The following is a 22,729-nucleotide window of genomic DNA, read 5'->3' as shown; positions in this document are numbered from 1 at the left end:
GCACAGTGTAAAACATCGGTGAATGCTGCTACTGTCCCTGCCATCTGCTCGAAGCTGTGCTGGGATGCTGCCACTGTGGTTGGGGAAGGCGTCACTTCTTGGGTGCTGGAGGCTACATTCTGAGCTTCTGCAAGGGCTTGGCTGGCGGAGGAGAGGCCCCTGCATCTCCATTGGTCAGTGATGGTGAGGCATCAGGCTCGGTATTGCATGTTTTGCCTTCGGCATCAAGTTCTGCATGCTCAGGAATAGCAGTGGGATGGGTAGCAAATAGGAGTGAAGTGGCTGCATCTGGGTTCCAGGTGCTAGTGGTTTCAGGGAGGGCATTGGTGTCAGCAGTGGCGTCCGTGGTGTCAGTGGTTGGTAGCGATATCTCAACCACCAGTGGTCTATCAGCATTTCAACGGTGAACAGCTAAGCTGGCTTTAGTCTATTGTTGGACACCACTGACAGGGCACTATGGAGGCACACAGTGAATATTTTGTTACTTCGCTGCAGAATGAAGTGAGGATCCAAGTACAGTGGGTGGAGGCATTGTTGCATAGTATCATGTGAGTGAATGATGTTAAGTTGCCATCCACAAAAGTTTTGTGCTCGCCATGGCATCATGGTTGCATTGGCCACAGCCAGGCCATGTAGTCCTGCAGCTGCTGAATGTGATCTGAGATACACCACATAGTGGGAAAAGACTGTGGCCCAATAAAGTCATTGTCAGGATCAGAGGCTGTCCATATACCAAGTCAGTAGGGAAAGCCTTGCCGTTGGGCTTGTGGGTCATCCGCAGACCTAACAAGACCAGTGGCAAGGTGGCAGACCATTCTTCACTGCAGCAGGTAAGAGCGAATTTCAATGTTTGGTGGGAACATTCTTACCATGTCATTTGCTGCAGGATGTTAGCTAGTGGTAATATGGACAAGGTTACTGCAGGTCTCAGTCAGGGTTTTGAACAAATGGGAAGTGAATTGGTGCCTGCGGTCAGACGTTATGTGGTGGGAGGAACCAAAATGCAAAACCCATATGTTCACAAATGTGGTGGTGACAGTTTCAGAAAAAATGTCTGGGATGGGCATGGCTTCCAGCTAGCATGTGAATTGGTATATCACTGTGAGGAGAAAGCGGCAGCTATCTGAGGAGGGCAAGGGGCTGCTGAGGTTGACATACACATGGAAGAACCGGTGTTCAGCCGGGGGAAATAAGGGCATTGACATGTAAATGTGACAGCCCCCTTTGACACGCTGGCATGGGACACAAGCGTGAGCTCACATGTGGGACTCCTGTTGGACAACAGGCCAGAAGAAACATTTCTGGGTGCGGCCAGCGGATGCGTGGACACCAGGCTGTGCTAGCCCATGGAAGTGGTAGAAAACTGATTTGTGGAAGGTGGAAGGCACGGGGGAGGTAGAGGTGGATACGGTCTTCAGATCTTGTAGTGTCTGATGAGTCAGACAGGAGACTGCACCAGATATGCAGGCCAGTACCAGGGACTGTAGTTAGAAGATGAGGTCTGAATTCGGATCCTATCATAAGCAAGCTGGTGTAGTGTCGGTGATTTGGGCTTCTGCTAGGGCCTCATATCTAATAAGGGACTGAGGGTACAGGAGTGGCTGAGACAATTGGTGACAATGTTATCGCTGCTAGCTACATGGTGTATAAATGGCACTGTGCACCCCAGCTGGCTGAAATGCCGAGGCAAAATTTGGTCGCAGTCTTTCTGACAAAAAACCATCTTGAGTGGATGGTGGTCAATAAAAATGATGAAATGGCACTCCTCAATGGAGGAGCAGAAATATTTCACTCACTTGTACATTGCAAGCAGCTCCCAATGGTACCCAGCTCATTTGTGTTTTGATTTTGACAGATTGCCTGAATAGAAAATCAGAAGCTGCCAAGTGTCCCCAACATGTTGCTGTAGGACCACAGTGATTGCGGACTGACTCACATCAGTAATGATAGTAAAGGGGGGCAGAGTGGTGGGGTACACCAGAAGAGCCACGTCAGCAAGGTTGCATTTGGTGTCCTCAAAACTGGCTGTCATACTTTGGGTCCATGGTATGGGTCTGTTACCTTTTGTTTGGCTGCCTCATTTGCAGCAGTGAGGGGTTCCTGAATGGAGGCCACTTTTAGAAAACAGAAAAACAAATTTGCCACACCCAAATACCAGCATAGTTCCTTGTTTGTTGTGAGGCACGGAAATTCTGCAACTGTGCAGACATTCTTGCGTAGGGCATTGGAGCTCGATGAGGAAATTGTGTGTCCAAGGAAGTCAATCTCAGCTATCCCAAACACATATTTGTACACATTGAGGATGACCCCTACTTGCTACAGGCAGATAAAAACCTTGCTGAGGTGTTCACAATGTTCGGTCAAGTTCTGAGAGTCATCCAGATAGGCAAAGCAGTGCACCATAGAGGACATCATCTAGACCAAGTTTCAACTGAACACACCTAAACTGAAACCAACAAGTTTTCTGAGAGTAAGCACTAAATTTCTAACACAAAATTGGGATATTCTGTGATATACTAAACACATGAAAAATGAGAGAATGGAGAAAAATTAAACAATAATGACAGAGTCATTTAGAGAAATGGGACAACCATGAAAAATACCAAGATGCAAATTGTAGAATGAGTTATGAGATGAAGAAATTGACAATCAACTAAAGGCATGGAAACAATGGAACAGAATTAAAAAATGTGAATATGGTGAAGAGTTTAAAGAAGAAAGTGAACAAATAGCAAAAATCATCAGATCAGTGAAGAAAAATGACAAAGACAGACTAGAAGAAATGGATTCAGACTTTAAAAGGAACAACACTAGGGACTCCTATAAGACTTCCAAAAATGTTTTAACAGGATTCCATTCATCAAGCTGACATTTTAAAGATAAAAATGGAAACATAGTTTTAAGCTGTGAAGAGAACTGCCAACTTTTAGCTGAATATTGTTCCATAAAAATACGGGGGAACCGCCGGATATCAGTAACGTCCTGCCACAATATTTCAGCACAGAGTCTTCTGGCCATCTTCAGGTGAGTGCCACTGTAGTAGTACTGGTGAGTACGTGCTGAGCTCCGCTATTTAAAGCCATACTGAGGTGACATTGCGCATGCACTGCTCAGCGCGCGCGTTCATAACGGCTCCGTGCGCTGCGCATCGCGCCCTCCATGGTGAAAGCCTGGCGTATCGGTATCAGGTTGATTTCCATCTTTATGCAGATAACTACGTTGACTACAAAGTTTCTCTATAACAGGATTCCAAGCAGAGTTTAGCTGATAACCGCTATCTCGATTGATGAGAGTCTCGTTTTCAGACAATCTTATTTCCACAGATTCATTGATAATCGAGCTCCAAAAGTTTGATGTATGGGCCAAAATTTTTGTGTTGTTGTAATTCATAGAATGGTCTGTGGAAATACAATGTACGGTAATTGCGGACTAGGTGGGTTGGAGAAGGCGAGTATGCTGTTGGTGTTCCACAAAGCATTCCTGCACAGTTTGTGTTGTTTGCCCTATATATGATTTGCCACATTCATATGGAATTTTGTAAACACCTGACTTACACAGAACCAGGTCGTCTTTAACAGATCCCACCAGTGATTAAATTTTCGAAGGAGGGCGAAAGATGACTCTCAGTTGATACTTTCTCAATATTCTGCCTATCTGTGAAGAAATATTCCCAATAAATGGCAGATAAACAGTCGACCTGAAGGCCTCTTCCTCTTCCTTGTTCCATCGTTTGTAGGTCTTCATCACTCTGTTCACTTGCCTAGGTGAAAAGCCATTCTTCAAAAATACTTGTGCAGGTATTCCAGTTCCGCTTGAAGACTGTCGGCGTCAGAGATAGTATGGGTGCGGTGGATCAAGGTTTTGAGAACGCCCATTGTTTGTGCTGGATGGTGGCAACTAGTAGCTTGTAGATACAGGTCTGTATGAGTGGGCTTTCTGTACACCGAGTGACCAAGTGTGCCATCACTCTTCCGTCGCACCAAGACGTCTAAAAATGGCAGACAACCATCTTTCTCTTCCTCCATGACAAACTTTATGTTTTCATGTATGGAGTTCATGTGACGTAAAAATTCTTGGAGATGGTCCAGACCATGAGGCCACACTATAAAAGTGTCGTCAACGTACCGCCAAAATACTGTCGGTTTAAAAGTGGCAGAGTCGAGTGCTCTCTCCTCAAAATCCTCCATAAAAAGATTGGCCACCAGGGGAGACAAAGGACTCCCCATGGCGACACCATCACTTTTAGCTGAATACATCGAAAATCTATTAAATTATGAAGATCCTATTGACAGATCACAGATTAAAATCCACCATCAGAGCCACCTGCAATAGAAAAAATAGAAAAGATTATCAAGTCACTGTAGAATAACAAGGCACCAGGCAAGGATGGTTAGTAGCAGAAATATGGTTTATTAGCATGGCAGAAAATTCATAAGGTAATTAAAGACATTTGAACAAAGGGAATCGTGCTCCGTGACTGGGAACAAGCACTGATTCATCCTGCCCACAAAAAAGGAGATAAAACAGACATCAACAGCTACAGGGGAATCACCTTGTTACCAGTAACAAATGAAATACTGTCTAAAGCACTTCCAGATAGAAAGAAGAACAAGTAGGATCTAATATAGCAGAGTGCCAAACAGAATTTAGGAAAAATAGTATGAAAAGTGTTTTATTCCTGTCATAAAGTACAGTATTTTAGAACATATGTCTGATGTACAGGAGACATGTCAAGGTTACAATTTGCTTATTTGAAATTTTGTCACACTTACAATATTACTTTGTGAAGAATCTACTTATTTAAAATGTGACAAATTTATGATATTGACATCCACTATAACTACCATAAATTTTTATTCCATTTTAGGGATCCAGCTTGAAGTATCAATTCGTCCTTCATGAAATCTTCCACAGAATAGTAGCATCTTTCAATTAGAAAATCACATAACGTGCATTTTAAAATATTTATCTTCATATTCATTATGTCACACCCTTTTAGTGTGTTGTGAATTTTCAGGGCTATATACTGAGGAGTCTGAGCACACAGTTTTAAGCTATGTGAGGTGAGCTCAAAATTTTCTTTATGTCCTGCGTTGCAAGAGTGTTCAAAAAAAAATTTTTTTTATAGATCAGCTCTGTTGCATAGGAAAAGAATCACTTCAAAGATGTATAAGATGAGACAGATCATGTGCAGAACAGATTCATAATTTAAAAGCCATTTTGAGAGTGAGAGCTGTACAAAATAAAAACACAGTAGTTTCTTTCATAGACTTCAAGAAGGCTTGTGATCAGTTGACAGACAAACACTATTTCAGATACTTTGTGATTCAGGGATAGATGAAAATACCAGAAGACTTCTTGAACAAATGCTCATGGATACATCAAGGATTAAGTTTCAAGACAAAATTTCTGAACTGTTCCAATTCAAAACAGGACTTTGACAACAGAATACATGAAACAATCTACCAAAAGAAATAATACTTTACATTCCAGTATCATTAACATATTGTATAAACTTGTGTCTCTCCTCTGAAACTATCCAAAGTGACTCCAGTCTTTAAGAAAGGTAGCAAATCTGATCCAGCAAACTACAAACCAATTTCATGAATTCCAGTACTAGCCAAAGTCTTTGAGGCCATAAGGTATCAACAGATATATGAGTACCAAGAACTAAATGATATGTTAAGTACATCACAGTTCGGTTACAGAAAAGAAAAGTCAACTATACACACCATAGAACTCTTAGTGATAGACATTTCAGCAACATTTGAGGACCATGCTCACATACCACTAACATTATGTGATATGAGCAAGGCCTTTGGCTGTGTTGATCACTCCGTCTAAACTTGAGTAATAAGGAATATGTCACAAAAGTTTAAAACTCATAGAATGATACCTTAACAAAAGGAAGCAACTGGTGAGTTCAGGCAGTCATCTATCAAACACATTAGGTTCAACATGGAGAGCCACAGGGATCTAAATTAGGACCATTTCTATTCCTTGTACATATAAACGACTTACTGGGAAACATAATCCTAAAGACATATATGTCTACTATTAAATGAGAAAAAGACCCAGAATATGTGGTCCAGTCCATCAAAGACTGCAAAAATATAAAAACAAAATGCAAAATTTTTAGGTATCATACTTGCAATAAACTAACATAGACATCTCATGAACGCATAGTGGTTAGGCTTTCAAGAGTTATATGTCTGCTGAAGAGATTGATGTTCTACGTGACATTTTAATACGTAAGACAGTATACCGAACTTGGTTCATTTCATCAAAATGTGCAGTCACTAACTAGTAAATTAAGTGAAATCCAAATTCTCTTAGAAAATGATTTTAAAAAACTACCTCATTATTGTGTCTCACAGAACTTGTATCACAAAGACTTCATCCACCACCATTGTAACTGTAGAAATGAACTATAAAATAGAAATACTAAACATGTTCTTTGGGGATCACACAGCTCAAAAACTCTCTCTGAGTACAGAAACTGAGATGCAATTTAAACCCCACTTAACTACCACCAGTAGAAAATACAGTAATGAAAATATAAATCACTTTCTCCATTGTATTGTATTGTATTGCATTGTATGAAACTGGGGGCCTAGAAACAATGGAGAGGCTTTGTCCCCACCGTAGGTCTCAGTGGTTCACAACCCCACAACAGGCTACAGCAGTCCACTCACCCCTCCGCCGCCCCACACTGAACCCAGGGTTATTGAGTGGTTTGGCCACCGGTGGACAACCCCCCGTTACCCCTGGGAACGTCTCACACCAGACAAGTATAACCCCAATGTTTGCTTCGTAGAGTAATTATGGTGTATGCATACATAGAGAAAGTGTTTGTGCAGCAATCACCGACATAGCATAACTGAGACAGAATAAGAGGAACCAGGCAGCATTCACCGAGGCAGATGGAAAACCACCTAAAAACCATCCACAGACTGGCTGACACACTGGACCTCAACATTAATCTTCTGGGCAGATTCGTGCTGGTGACCAGCACGCCTTCCCACCCGGAAAGCAGTGCATTGGACCGCACGGCTAACCGGGCGGGTGATACTTTCTCCATTTCTCCATATAACTTTATCAGTAATTTTTCCTACTATTTTGAATTGTGCCTCCCCCCCCCCCCCCCCAATGCAGAGGAAAATATACACAAAGAAAACACAACATAAATCGATCACTTCTAGATTCTGGTATCCTCAAACAAAAAAAGATAATTACACAGATTGTCCAAAGAGTTCACATCGCCATAATTTGATACTTATTACAAAACCTATAAAAAGATCTTCAAAAATGTCAAACAAGCAAAAATAATGGCAAATGAAATATACATAAAAAATTCCACCAAAAGATGAAAGCCATATGGAATATTGTAAAGAAGGAATCAGCAGCAGGACAAACAGATTTCCATTATATTAACTGCCTAATGGAGAAGTCAGCTGTGATAACTGAATCTACAAAAATTGCAAATAAATTTAATTCCTACTGTACACAGATAGCTGAACATCTTATAAATCAAAATTTACAGTGTACTCCCAGAAATCAGTCCAGATATGCTACAAATAATAAATCTATTTTTCTATACCCCACCAATGAAAAGGAAATACTTGCTATAATCAAAAAATTGAAGCCCAAATTCTCTGTTGGTACGGACAATATCCCTGACTACATCTTGAAGAAATGTGCTCTCCTCATATCCAGGCCACTTGTCAACATCTGTAACTGTTTTCTATCATAAGGGGTGTTCCCAGAAAAATTGAAGACAGCAAAAGTAAAACCTCTGTTCAAGAAAGGTATAAAAATAGAAGTATCAGACTACAGGCCTATTTCATTACTATCTGGTTTTTCCAAAATAATTGAAAACTCTATTATAAAAGACTAATCAATTTCATAGAAAAAAATTACTTTTCAAATACACAACAAGGATTCCGAAAATCTAAATCTACTGAGACTGCTATTTTTGCAATCCTAAATGAAGCCTTAAATGCAATATATAGCAAAGAGCATATCTCAGCCATATTTCTGGACCCCTCTAAACCATTCAGTGTTATCAATCACATCATCTTGCTTAAGAAACTTGAATCTGTAGGTATTAGGGGCTCAGCTTATGAATGGATCAAATCATATCTCCATAATAGAGACCAAGTAGTTGAGCTTGCTATCTAAGAACAGAACAAGATGAAAGTCCTACCACACAGAAAAGCAGAGCATTAACTACAGTGAACCACAAGACTCCATTCTAGGACCAATTCTGTTTCTACTCCTTGTAAATGACTTGGAACTGACCAGTCCACACCATAATTACATAAAATTCACTGATGTCACAAATGTGACAGTAAAAGGAAGGACCAGAGAAGAGTTACTGCATGACATTAAAAAGTGTACCATCCACATTACAGATCAGTTCCCTGGAAACAAATTACTAATAAACACAGAAAAACAGTTACAATGCACTTACACAGAGTGAAAAATAAATGCCCATTAATACTAGCTATAGAGTTGTTTACCAGAACCCTTGAAAATGTAAGCCCTAGAAAATTTCTCGGAATATGGATCCAAGAAGATTTACGATGGATCCAACATGCAAAATACATTACAAATAAACGGAATACCATTTGTTACACTATCAAAATTCTTTCTGGTTGCACATCAAAGGAGACACTAAAAATGTATACTTCGCCCAGGCAGAATCTTTATTGCGATATGGCATAATCTTTTGGGGAAATTCATCTGCCAACAAAAGTTGTTTTATTTGCCAAAAGAGAATTGTAAGAACCATAGAAAATACTGCCGCAAGAAGCTCGTGCAAGCCCTTATTTAAGAAACTTCACATCTTTCCACTACCATGTCTATATAACTTACAAGTAATAATATTTGTGAGGAAAATCTTAGAAAATGGCAACAGTCTTTTATCGACTAACCAGAGTATCCATCTGTATAACACAAGGAGAAAGCAGGATGTATATGTGCAACGTGCATACACAACACTAAAACAGAATGGACCACTGCAAACAGGAAACAGACTGTACAATAATCTACATAATAGCATAAAAACAATAAGAGACACTTCAAAATTTAAAATTGCTGTCCATAAATATTTATTCCAAAAGCATTGTTATAGTATAGATGAATATCCTGAAACATAAAAATTTGGTCTGTCCATGTTCTGTACTTTTTATGTAAACCTGAACACCTTAATACAGAAGTGTGTCACCTTAACTGTTTTCCTTAGTAATGCTTTTTTAAATGTATATGGCACTTTTCAATTTCCATGTTATTTGCTCATATGTTTCTTTCCTTTAATAATGTGAACTTATTTAGAAATAGTATGCAATTCTGAATTTTTCACAAAATATCCACCTATACACTTTTCTGTTTCTTGGCATTACATGTATATTATGTACCATTGTAAATTCACTGTAATGATCATTTTAACCATGTATCATCTCATCTCCATTTTTGACTTGTCCTATATCATCATGTGCTTCTCTGCACACAATGTATGATCTACAGGATAAATAAAATTACAATTACAATTAGAAAAAAATAAGTGAAATTCTGGTGATCCAGAAGAAAGCACTCAGAGTAATGGCAAAGGTAGATAATAGGACACACTGTAAACCATTGTTCATTGGATATAGAATATTAATGGTTATTAATCTTTATATTCTTGATAGTGTTAACTGTTTACTTGCGGAACTTCCAAATTTAGGTGTAATGAATCAAAGGCATGACTACAATAGAAGAATCTACACTTCTCTGCTCTTGCCACAAAATATATAACAATTTGTCTAAACATGCCTCAAGCATGCCAGTCAAAGTATTTAAGCAAAAGTTACACAACTTCTTGTTAATTAACCCATTCTACTCATTAGAAGAATTTGTAGACATGACCACTATCAACTTAAATAAGTAAAAATGTATTTTATAAAATTAATAGGTTAAATGAAATGACAAAGTCCATAGCATGTAATAATGCTCAATGACTAATACAGAATCTGAATCTGAGACAGGCTGTCCCCAATTCTCTGTAACCGGGTTTTAGACAAAATAGTAAAAACATGGAAAACACATTATAAAACAGAGGCATAAAAGGTATAAACACGGGACAAGAAAAGAACTAATCTGAAGTAAAATCTTTGGCCTTTGCAGATGATATAGAATAGATAACTCAGAACCGAACAGATGCAACTGTTATGCTTGATCTACTAAATGACATTACTGAAAAGAGTGGGCTAAAAATATCTGACGAAAAAACTGAGTACATTTATGAAAACAAAGTATGAAAAAATTAAGAGAGTTGATAAATTTAAATTCGTTTGGGAATGGATATCACAACAAATAAAGAAAGAGTAAAGAAGTTAGAATTTGCACACAAATTAACACAAAACTGCTGCAATAAGAAATCGGTATCCATCCAAGCGAAGACTAGATATTATAATTCAGTATTTAGGACACAAGCAACAGAGGGCCTAATATAGAATAAGAAAGGCAAACTAAGAGACTCAGAGAAAGAGAGAAGAAAATACTGAGAAAAATTCTGGGCCCAAGAAAAACAATGAAAATATATGGATTAAAAGAGAAATGAAGATTTATATAAAAATACAGAAAAAAATCACAGATACAATGAGAAAGAGATGGCTAAAATTGTATTGGACATTTAAAAAGAATGGAAGAAACGTGGATTACAAAGAAAATTTTTCATTTATTTTATTTATTTATCATATGGCAACAACAGCAAACATGGCGTACCCCAGGCAATGGACTGCTACAGTATGACGGCGAAAAGTCTACACTACTGGCAGCCATACTAGATCAGTCTCTTATGGCTACTCAAGATGACAGCACAAGAAAATAAAATTTTTCATTATATTATAAAGAAAACCATAGGATGGATAGAGGAAGTGAAGAAAGATGCAAACAAAATAGGTGTTACAGAAATAATATGTAACAGGAATCACTTCAGGCTAATGATAGAAAACACACGAGGCATTATACGTAGCTATTTCAACTGGCACCGATATCTCATTGGTTGGCGGTAAGAGCCAATGAGACGTACCTGCTTGTAGGTAGATCTTTGAACGCTTCGTATGATTTTCGCGGGACCCATCTTGGTGTGTGGTGCTTTTATGAATTCATCGTCGCAAGGCTTGTGTGAAGTGTGTGGAACAAATTTTAATACAAGAAAAAGCTTGTACCGACATATGAGGATGAAGCATCGCAAGAATATTTATGTACAGCCTAGGAAAGAAATATGTAATATCTGCGACAAGTTGGTAACAGACGTAAACAAACACATGAAGAGACACAATTTCGCGTCTGGAAAGGTAGGAGGCAAGTTGGTTACCTCTCTGTCACCATATGAGTGCTGCGTGAATCTTAATGTAACTGCAAGCAGATGGCTGGTTCATAGTGAAGCGTGCTATATTGGCGAAGCGTGCTATATTGGCGAAAACGTTATGGAGAGATCACCAGTGTGATATCGGGGATGCGGCCTTTCCTCTAAATTTTTAAAGTAGTTTCATGAAGCACAAATAACTTATTTTAGATATTTAAGTAATGCAGGGCCTAGTTTCTCACCGCGGCTTCACTGTTGTTCCACATCCCTGAAGGTTCTCCTTCATAATTGGCAGTATGAAACATGATGGACGAATAAGTGCATTAATTGTGCTTACACGTTCTTTTTCCGTTGCAGTACGCTATTAACATATTAAGCAAAAACCTGTTTTTTTTTTTTGTTATTTAGATGACATGTACCGAGTGCAATACATTTAGATGCTCTCGGAGGCAAGAACTGATACACCATTTGGAGTGTGTTCACCAACAGAAAATGGAGTGCAAGGAAATGACATTTAATTCTGTGGAAGGTGAGGAAACTTGTATTTGCCAGATAACTGATGTTGTACATTGTTTGTATATGTAGGACTTTCCAGTGAGTTTATGATATGATTTAGTATTTATTAGTGTTCATGTTGAGTGTCATTTATGTAAATATAGGTAAGAAAGTATCATAGGGTAATCAATGATTGGCAATATATCTTCAGTGTATAACTTAAAACTACTCTAAACTGTTGGACTTGTTAAGTTGTTAATCTGGATTTGCCCCAGCATGCTACATGTTTCTAAATCTTGGTGGTGGTGACAGGCTGATCTGTAGTGTAGCCCTAGGCTTAGTTTGGAATGTTGGCATAAAGCAGTCTGACATTGATTGTATGTACATACCACAACCATTTTTAGATTCTTATGACACATGAGTAGGAGAGACTGTCTCCATTACCATTATTTCACAGGCACCTTGCTTATAATAATTATTAGAGAGCTGCTAATATGTTTTGATCTTACTCAGTGTTATCTTGTGTATTTCAACTAAATTATTTCCTCAGAATAACACACAAATGCTGTACTTAAGTTTGTATTACTTATGCATTGTAATTTTATTTTCAGAGTTCTTTCTGTGGAAGGAACAGATGGAAGCTGAAGAGAAGGTTTCCTTCATAAGACCAAGGGGAAAACAGAAATGTGATTATTTTGTTTGCCACCGTTCTGGATATGTTGACAAAACAGCTTCAGGCAGAAGGTTAAGGGAACCTTCAATCAAAATTGGCGGCACGTGCCCTGCCTGTTTGGTAGTAAAAAATGTGTCATCTAACATGGTTAATGTCAAGTTCTACAGGACACACACAGGACACAGTCTCTCTGTGGGTAGCCTACATCTGACCACAGCTGACAGGGCAATGGTTGCTGAATTAATTGCACAAGGTGTTCCTGATACTACAATTTTGAAGAAAGTGAGAGAGAGCATTCAAGTTGGACTCTTCAGAAGAGTTCATCTTTTAAGCAAACAAGATATTAGAAATATTAGGAAAGAATACAAGCTGGACGATAGTAGTGCACACCAAGATGATGCAACCAGTGTTGATCTGTGGGTGAGACAACAAGAGCGCCTAGGGAAAGATTCCCCGGTGATTTATTACAAAGCCCAAGGCACTGAGGATAATGGAAACAAATTATCAGAAAGTGACTTTATGATAGTCCTTATGACTGAGTATCAGCAGAAAATGGCAAAAAAATTCTGTGCGGAAAAAGTTTTGATAGACAGCACACATGGCACTAATAAGTATAAATTTTATCTGACCACACTGTTGACCGTGGATGAATTTGGTGCTGGATGTCCAGTTTCTTATTGCCTCAGTACACATACTGACACAAGGTCCATGCAAGTTTTCTTTGAGCAGATTAAAAAATGTATTGGAAACATCAAAACAAAGGTAAGAAGACAGTTTCGTTAGAGAATGTTTGATCCACTGCTTGCTGAAAATAACTATAGCATTAACATGTGTGTTTGATTTTTATAGGTATTCATGTCTGATGACTGTGACTGCTACTACAGTGCCTGGAGTGTAGTTATGGGCCATAGTGAACATAGGTTGTTATGTACCTGGCACGTTGATCGGGCATGGAGACGGAATATATGTGCAAAAGTAAATGGGAATGCAATGCTGAAGAGTACTGTATACAAAGCTCTGAAAACTTTGCACTTACAGACAGATAGAGAGAAATTCTCAGAGCTGCTGGATGGCTTTCTTACTTGGTGTGCAGAGGAGGAAGGAACTGAGGAGTTTGGCAAGTACTTTAAAGATAGATATTCATGGAGGGCACATATGTGGGCATACAGCTACAGAATTGGACTTGGCCTTAATACAAATATGTTCTTAGAAGCAAACCATAAAACTCTTAAATACTCATACTTACTGAAGAAAATAAATAACAGAGTAGATAAATGTATCCAGGCCCTGTTGCACAGAACGAGGGACTCACTTTTTCAAAGATTAATAAGGCTTTGTAAGGGGACAGAGAGAACTACACGCAGTGCTGAAATAAGTAAGAGTCACAGAAGAGGTTGTGGTATCAATAAGGAACTGATACACTGTGTTGAAGATGGCACATGGCATGTATACACCGTTTCTGATCGGCCCCCATATACTGTCACCTATACAGAGAACTCTTGCACTGCATGCCCATTGTCCTGTACTGAGTGCAAGGTATGTACACTTATTTTCAACAGTTAAATTCCTAGGTGTAACAACCATTTGTGCCAATTTAAGAGATGTTAATCCACATGTGTGTATTATGTATTATTTTGTATTTCTTTTCAGATCTGTGTGCACAGTTGTGTGTGTTCTTGCACAGACAATTTGATCAAGGGTAACCTCTGTGAACACATTCATGCAGTGGAAATCAGCAAAGGAACTGTAAAGCTCCCTATGCAAGACAGGTTCTGCAGAGAGTCATCTGTGCAGGAGTTAACACAAATAGTTGCTCAGCAGACTTCAGGTGCTGGCAGCACTGTTGACTACAGAGCTGCTTTGGAAGACAGGCTGACTATTGTGCAACAATTAGCAAGAAGTGCTAACAGTGAAACTGCTGGCTCTCTCCTTGTGTCATTTGATAAATTAATTAAAGAAATGAGGGCAGGCATTGCATCGCAAAAAGAACTCGTTGGTCCACATTTTCCAGTAACTTCAGCTCCACCAAATGAGACATGCAGGATTCAGAGACAGTTCCAATCAGTAAGGAAGACATGTGAAAAGAAGGAACATTCATTTGCAACACCATCCTGTGCAGAAATTGAGACGATTATACAAGACCTCTTGGGAAGTGGAAACAGTAGCTGAGACCATGTATATGCAAAAGACAAGTAAGGAAACCATCCAGTAGCTCTGAGATTTTTTTTTGTGTGTGCTTGGATGTGCAGGTTTTTCAGCACAGTGTACACAGTACTCTTCAACATTGAATTGCCATTTATGTTTTGCGCATGTCCTCTGACTCCACTTCTGGCCAGCATGCAAGGCACACAACCTGTGGTCAGTATAAACCACAACTACACTCTCCTGGAATTGTAGTAGCTGTCACAATCACCAAACTGTATTGATAAAAGCTTTGATGATGAGACTGTCGTCTTGTGTTTGGTGTTTCTAGTAAACTTTTGTATCTGATCTAAGAAAAACCTGCATAGACGACGCTTAGTGTGTGTGTAGTGAGGCAGTAAATAACGGGATCTTGCACCTGATTCATCCACAGTCAACAGTGGTGTTACACAGCACATTTGCACTAATAGGTATAATTTCTTCTCAAGATTGTAGCATTAGAACACCATATGCAATTAACTCGGGAAAATTTGCTCTTTCAGCTGTAGGCTACCAACAGAGAGATTGTGCTTTGTGCATGCTATATAGAACTTTACACTAACCATGCCATATTACATCCTGTAAAACTATGAAAGAGGCACCACAGCTGTGACCATATTCTGAATGGGATTGCCCTTTACCTTTTGACTGAGCTGCTCATTACATTACATTAAATTAATACTTATTCCATAGTTCATGAATACTACATTTAATAGTGGAATGTTATTGTTACACAGTTTTTTTTACAATTACTACTTCATATGCAAAAATCATAACTAAAAATTCAAATGTTGTTTGGCTATCAGACTTTTAATGCTATTAGGTAAATGAACAAAGATTTTTGTGGCAGTGTAATTCACCCCTTTTCATCCCAAAGTCAGATATAACCCACAATAGTGAAGATCATACTTTATTTTACTGTTATAGCTATGCACTTTGCTGTTATTTTTGAATTGGGATGAATTATTAACAACAAAAAAGTTCATAAGTGAATATTTGTTTAGTGAAGGTTCTGTGAATATCCTGACTTCCTTAAATAAAGGTCTGCAAGCTGATCTTAGATGGATTGCAGGCATTATTCTGATTTGCACTTATGTGCGATGAATACTTTCTCTCTTAATGATGAATTACCGCAAAATGTGACAGCATATGAAAGCAGTGAATGAAAATAGGCATAGTAAGCTAATTTACTGGTATGCTTACCACCAAAATTTGCAATAACCCTAATAGCATAAGTTCGTAGCCTAAAAACGAGTTACCCCCGCAAGTTTGTGCCTGCTCCCTCCCCCCCCCCCCCCCCCCCACCCCCTCAAGATTTTGCTTTTCACCCCTTTGCTATTCAGATGCTGGCCATGCCTTGTAAAGTCCCACCTACCAATGCATCAACAGGAACGAAACCTATGCCTGACTAAGTAGTTGCCTGAAGCAGATGATCTAGCTGTGTATTGACCCTCCTGACGGAGCTGTTCAGTTGGGCCATCATACTGCATATAAGCAGGAACCAAGTCAACATTAGTATCATTCATTGCAGATGGTATTGGTACCTGTCATCTAATTTTTCCACAAGGTCTGGCCCATGCCTCTCCCATAGCTGCTAGTTAGCAGGACTTTCCTCCTATGTTCTACTATTTTTATTTATTTATTTTTGAAACAGTTGGTTTCCTGGTGAAAGTGTTCATATCTCCTCTGTCCAGATTTATTTGTAAGGATTTCTGTTAACTATGTAATTTTATTATGAAATATAAAAAAAAACAGTTTCTTAACTGATTATTCTTGTTGTATTGGGATTGGCTGACAGTAAAGCTTTTGTTTTTCATAATGAGTTACAGAGAAAGAATGATGATGTATAGGATCTCATAAGATAAATCACTAAGTAATCCTGTCACATAAGTAGAATAGTGTTTAACTTAAGGAATGTAAATGTCACCTAGAAGCATTGTCATATCCTTTATTTCCAGTTGAGTACAAAGATAAATTACCCACTATTTCCAAATGTTACACATCTTTTTGTTGAATTGTACATATGTCCTTGTCTTGTTGTATATGTCTGTTCAAGGTTTTTCCTTTAGCTGGTGTCTGTCTATAGTAATGTGGGTTCATGTACAACATGATGGTTGTCATATATTTATACTCTTTTTGATTTTTGGTAATGACTGGTGTAATGTTTCCCTCTGTTTCTTAAGATATGTTTTCTTATGTTTATGAAAGATTTCAAGCATTTTTGTTACTTCTGTATGTAATGGAAATGTGTCCTGAAGAGACTTAATAATCAAATAAAATATTTTTTATATCATTTAATGTGTTTTATTGATCCTTGGATGATAAGATTGTTACCTTAGTGATAGCAGCATAGTTGCAGATCGGTGATGTGAACCAAGTAGACTATAATCTCAATGTTGGTATGGACTATCTTTGGTGCCAGTAAGTAAATTCTTTCAGAACTTAGTTTAATACAGGTGCTAAGTGTTCAACTTCTACTCCTGTGTTTCAAACCTTAACTAACTGTGTCAATGTTTATTTCATTCACCTGCACATGAACACAAAATGGAAGATAAACTGTTAAGAACTGAGCAACTGAAATGTAACGGAACAGCTATTCAGAACTTTCTGAACAACATTTCTTGCACACAGCTGTATCGATTTTGGTCACTTCAGACCACCTTCAAGATTATGTACATCTGATCATGTTATTCAGAGGCATCTGTAACATTCACTGACAGGAAATGGAATCAGTTGTAATTAGTTATACATGGAGATTAATTGGACATTACAGTTGCTTTTGAATACATTCTGAATAACATGGTGTACATCTAATGTGTTATAACCTTAACAATCGTCTGTAGCAAGCAAAATTGGTTGTAATGAATAAATTCATATAGCTGTGGGCAAGAAATGTTATTTCAATGTAATGTAACAGTTAATGTCTGTCACAAACCCAGGCTAATGCTACTGCAATTGTAAATCTCAAATGCATGTAGTAATCAAAATTTGAATTAGTTACATGGTTGAATTCTTGGGGTGGTGGTCCGTAGTAATTTGCTGACACTGCAATTCTGCTACAGAATGTTCAGAACAATGTTGGGAAGATAATTTTTCCCCGCAGAGCATTTGACAAATCTGGTCTTAAGTTCTTGTTATCTCCTTCTTATTGAAAGAAAAATTTATTGTATCTTGAAAATAACTACAATTATAAAGGTCTGCAATGTTTGAGGCATAAAGGACAATGAATGGTAACAACGTAGGTTGAAAGATCATATTGTAAGAGTAGTTCACCAAAGTAAAGAATACGTTAGCTCAAAAAATGTCTTGATCATTACGTACTCTTTGAAAGAATCTACGACCTAGTTCTCTGAACATGTGCCCTCTTGCAGCTACAGCATGCACAATTCATTTCAACAAGTGATTATCCAAAGAAGCTAATTGCTTTGAAAAGTACCAAAATGTGACATGAGCGTTACTTAAAAATATTCCTGCACCTGTTTCATTACAGGTAAAAGCATTTTGTGAACTTCAAGGTTGTATGTAACTCCGCCTGTCACTACCAATTCATCTTCACTCAAAGTTACAATGGTTACGGAGAAAATGCATTTTTTTTTTGTAGAAACTCTAATGTTCACTCCATGAATATCGAAGCTGTGCAGTTTCAACAAACTGATAACTGTATATATCATAACTACAATCAAATTTCAAAAGCAATGCATTGTAGGTGTGAACTATAATGAAATGTCCCACAGGTTATAACAAACACTTGACCTGCAGCCTTCCTTTCATTTTGTAGTATGAGTGATGCCTATAAAACTGTATTAACTATGAATTTCCAGACTGTACTAATTGTAAGATCATAGTGAGCAGCAGGAAATTCTTTGGTGTTAGCTGTTTCCAAAAATTGTACAAGTATGCTGCAATACTGATCTCACTGTTACTATATAGGGCATCCAACTTTGCTTTTAACAGCTTACTTTGTGCAGTAAGAAATGCAGGTGGATGCACTGTATAAAAGTCTTACTTGTACGGACTGAAAACAATGTAACATTCGCCTTCCTTGTTCAGACTCAAAAATTGTTTTTGCGACAAGAGAAAAGTGATACAGTGATTAATTCAAGGAGGAGAGCCTTTCAAAATATTTCTGCTGTCACATCCTAACTTACTTGGTATGACAAGCACGAGTACATACTTTCGCACTGTGCACATAATGAATATCCGATCATCCTGCTTCCACAATGGGTTACTTTGTTCTCAGATGCTGACATGTTGATTAGATTGAAAATTAATATCACATCTCTAGTATGTATTGATACGACTTAAGCAAGCAGTGGAAAATTTTAATACTGTCAAGAAATGTCCTATCACTTACTGCACCGCTCTTTCCAATTACTTCCAGGGATCAGGTTGGCAGATGTAATGTATCCAAACTAGTTTGTTATGTATGCAGCATTCTTAAAAATTTTCATTGAAATCAGCTTTTATCTTTTTTCCACATGGCAAAGTGTATTTGAGGACATTGCTGTTAACACTTTTTTCACTATCAGTTGGAAGGGAATAGAAAGTGTCCACCTCCTGCACATATTTTCATACCTCTATAGGCTAATGTGCTCATCATGAAACAGAGCTCTTGTTTCAGAACAGAGACTGAGCAAATGGTCTATCACTCTAAATGTACAGTTTTGTTACAAAGTGGCAAAACCCATTAGCAGTCATAGTGAGAGAAAATACATGTTTGCAGATGAAATACGTGAAGTGAGTAACATGTAAATATTATTTTCTAAACATCCACAATTATCATCTTAGCAGAAAGCAACCCTTTTCAGTTAATTTGAAAACTGTAGACACCAGCTGTGGCTGTCACTGATGACAAAGTTATCATATCACTAATTTTTAGAGCCTTTAGATATTGGGAATACACAGTCCTGGAAAGGTGAGTACTCTCAATACAAAATTTTCAACAAATTTCAGTTTGTTGACTCACTGCTTGGCAAGTTCGAGACCTCTAATATGTAACACTGGCAAGCAGGTGAGATAACATGGTATCCTGAGACACTATTATGGCGGAGTAGCCTATATCACCTTTGTGTTTTGTGGAATTCACCTCAAAATTGCAGTTTTTTGCCTAAAGTTTACAGTGGGCCGCCCATGTGCAGATGTTGGCAACACCCATGCATGTATGATGAAGAGCGAATGTGTTCTTACTTTTGACAAAATCTGATCACTTATCTTCCCCCACTCATGTTTTAATTTGAGGAAAAAAAAAATCATATGAAACGTTGATTCACAAATCAGCTGTTCCGCAGTCTTAAATTTCCCCAAAAGCCCTTTGTAAAGTTTTACCATTTTTTTCGTATCCCTCTGCACACCATTAATGTCTCTAACTTTCAAATGACAGTCTCTCAGTGAAAAAACACATATTGCTTTTCAATTTTGCACTTCTGGAGGAAGAGTGTCACCAGTTTTATGTGAAGGCCTAATTTAGAAAACATATACGGATCTGAATTTTATGGAGTATGAGGAACCCCTATGCAGAAAAATGTCAAATTCCTGTATGGATTTAAAGTTGTGGAGAAGTAAATGTGCTAAATTACTGTTGACAGTTTCAATGTAAAGCTTTCTGGATGGCAACACACAATTTGTGTTCGCAAACAAATAGCAGATGATTGTTTGCCACTGAAGAAAGCAGTCTAAAACTCATTAACAGCCTGCAAATTAATCATTAGGTCTACCCTGATTAACTCTCAACGAACAGAAATTCCAAATTGCATCACCTACTTGACAAGCACGCAATACATGCTAGCCTATATACTTTTCCACACTTCACTGTTCAGGATAACAGCCTACTCTGCAGTTGGCCAATAACACAAGACAACCACTTTTGATTGACCAATGCTGGCAGTATCACCTACAGCAACTACTGTTCTAGGAACTTCTGTCTTATTATGATTCTACGAAACCAATCACTGATCATTTAAAAAATGCTTATCTGTGATTCGATCATGTAACGCTGCTTTTGAAGCGATAAAACAGGTTGAGACGGGCAGCTGCTTAGGGAAGAAAATGCTTAACGCTACGTATTAAGACTTCCGAAACAGCAACTGATAGTTCCCTGAACGTTGAAATACGTTTTGTCAAGAATGTTGCCCCAGGTAAATTTAAACCACAAAATTGACCTAATCTTTCCCCAGGTGCTAAAAAATATTCTTCAGCATTTCAAAATGAATGAATTATTCTAAGGTCATTATCCATGTAAAGCATTCACAAAAACTGCACATCGGAAACAACTGCTATAAACTTAAAAGGCCATGACATGTTAATATCGTAAAAAATGCAAAACACAAAATGTGACATTTTTCGACATTAAAGATGGGAGGGATATTAACTGACCCATGATTTCAAATCAAATATCTTCACTTCGTAAATTTTCGATATACGTCCATTTAATGCTCTCAGTTACGAAAGGCACAACAAATACACACTTCAAGATGGCTCCCCCCTACCCATCAGAAATCATAAATAAAGTAGATGTTCAAAGATCTACCTACAAGCAGGTACGTCTCATTGGCCCGTACCGCCAACCAATGAGATATCGGTGCCAGTTGCAATAGCTACGTATAATGCCCATGGAGGTAAAAATAAGAGGAGTTGTCATGACGTCACAAACTTGAAGCCGACCCAAGAGAAGGTCCGCCATGTTAGCTACCCCAAAACATTCGCTTCTGGTGGTTTGATTCCGTGTAGTCGTGAAGTGTTTTGATAAAAAAATGCCGGCTGCGTCGCTTACGGGTGTACTAATCGTTCTGATTGTAGTCTAAAGTTTAAACAAAACACATTTCATTCGTAAGTGGACTTATTTAAGCGCTATTTTCTTATATATACTTGAAATTCTGATGCACTGTAAAGTTCTACAATATGGTTTTATTTCTGTGATTTAACTTTAGATTTCCTATCAGTCCAAGGCGAAGAGCTGCCTGGAAGTGAGCATTACACTTGGTTTTCACTGTGTGGTTATTCTGAAGTAACTGGAAAGTCCTGGCAAGAAATATCCTGGAAATGGGGACTAATGTTTTAAAATGCAATAATTTAATATAAAACTAATGTAACTACATGTAGTTAATTAAATCTTCAGTAAAATGTGTGGAACACCTGTTACAGTGATTAAATTATAAATACTTAAATGGTTATATATTTGTTAAAGCAAAGTCCCCTATCGAAGTCCAGGCTTAGATCATTACATTAATCACTGTGTCGTTGTATTACCCTGTAAATTTCTGTTCTTTGCCACACTGAATGTCATTTGGTAGGTACAATTTAAAAAGAAAGCAGATGTGGAAATTGCAATGGGCCTGACAATCTTAAATTCAGTTCTGTTCCTTCGTAATTTTACGTATTTTTCACTTTGTTGACATGACAGCTGGCTTGTTTATATCATCCCTGCATACATCTATGGGACACCAAAGGAAATAAGGTAAGTTTCTTGCAAACGTGAACATTTAAAATTTGCATTTCACTTGAAAATGCAACGAATACAAATCGGTGCCTCTAAACTATCAATCATTGTTTTTGGAGCTCTGGCTTTATCAATTATCGACACAAACACAATGAAAGTGAATAGAAATGGATTACAAAAGCACGCTTTTCATAGCACATACGTCTCTTCTCGGTTATTCTAAGTGTATAAACAAAAAGGAATTACAGTACTGAGGCAAGAAGCGTAATATTTTTACGTATTACTGTATCGAATACGCATTTAAGACCAGAAAAACGTTTGAAGTTGCGTTCCTTATGCTGTGTTGTTCACTAAAACCGAGTAACATTTACTATATAAAACAAATATCACGTGCACACTACATAAATAACGAACAAGAAGCAATTGTAAACACTCGTCTGCAGATGTTTTGGGGGAACCAAGATGGCGGCAGGCCCCGCCCACTGGCTTCAAAACAACGTGCAGCGCAAGTCTGTAGCGCCATCTCCCCTTATTCTACCTCCATGATAATGCCTCGTAGAAAACACAGCCTATGAAAAAGATAAGTCACCAG

The 22,729-nt window shown here is 38.0% G+C and overlaps 1 protein-coding gene across 1 annotated transcript; it reads left to right on the top strand.

Annotated features, from left to right (window-relative positions):
* The first annotated feature begins 11,211 nt into the window (after positions 1 to 11,211).
* LOC124622373 lies at positions 11,212 to 15,716 on the top strand. Its single transcript, XM_047148054.1, has 5 exons — positions 11,212 to 11,342; positions 11,762 to 11,882; positions 12,460 to 13,283; positions 13,371 to 14,057; positions 14,172 to 15,716. The coding sequence occupies exons 1-5, from the start codon at positions 11,220 to 11,222 to the stop codon at positions 14,688 to 14,690; spliced, it is 2,274 nt and encodes a 757-aa protein (XP_047004010.1). The 5' UTR covers positions 11,212 to 11,219; the 3' UTR covers positions 14,691 to 15,716.
* The last annotated feature ends 7,013 nt before the right edge of the window (positions 15,717 to 22,729 follow it).

The sequence above is a fragment of the Schistocerca americana genome, chromosome 7 (assembly GCF_021461395.2).
Source record: "Schistocerca americana isolate TAMUIC-IGC-003095 chromosome 7, iqSchAmer2.1, whole genome shotgun sequence".
NCBI lineage: Eukaryota > Metazoa > Arthropoda > Insecta > Orthoptera > Acrididae > Schistocerca > Schistocerca americana.
The sequence above is the reverse complement of the archived record's forward strand: the minus strand, read 5'-3'. Positions and strand labels throughout refer to the sequence as shown.

What these genes read in the sequence shown, in the direction of transcription:
- LOC124622373 (XM_047148054.1), top strand. Translation starts at nt 11,220, where the DNA reads ATGAGGATGAAGCATCGCAAGAATATTTATGTACAGCCTAGGAAAGAA. An exon ending in ACAATTTCGCGTCTGGAAAG is followed by an intron (nt 11,343 to 11,761) that starts GTAGGAGGCAAG and finishes TTTGTTATTTAG; the next exon opens with ATGACATGTACCGAGTGCAA. An exon ending in TTGGAAACATCAAAACAAAG is followed by an intron (nt 13,284 to 13,370) that starts GTAAGAAGACAG and finishes TGATTTTTATAG; the next exon opens with GTATTCATGTCTGATGACTG.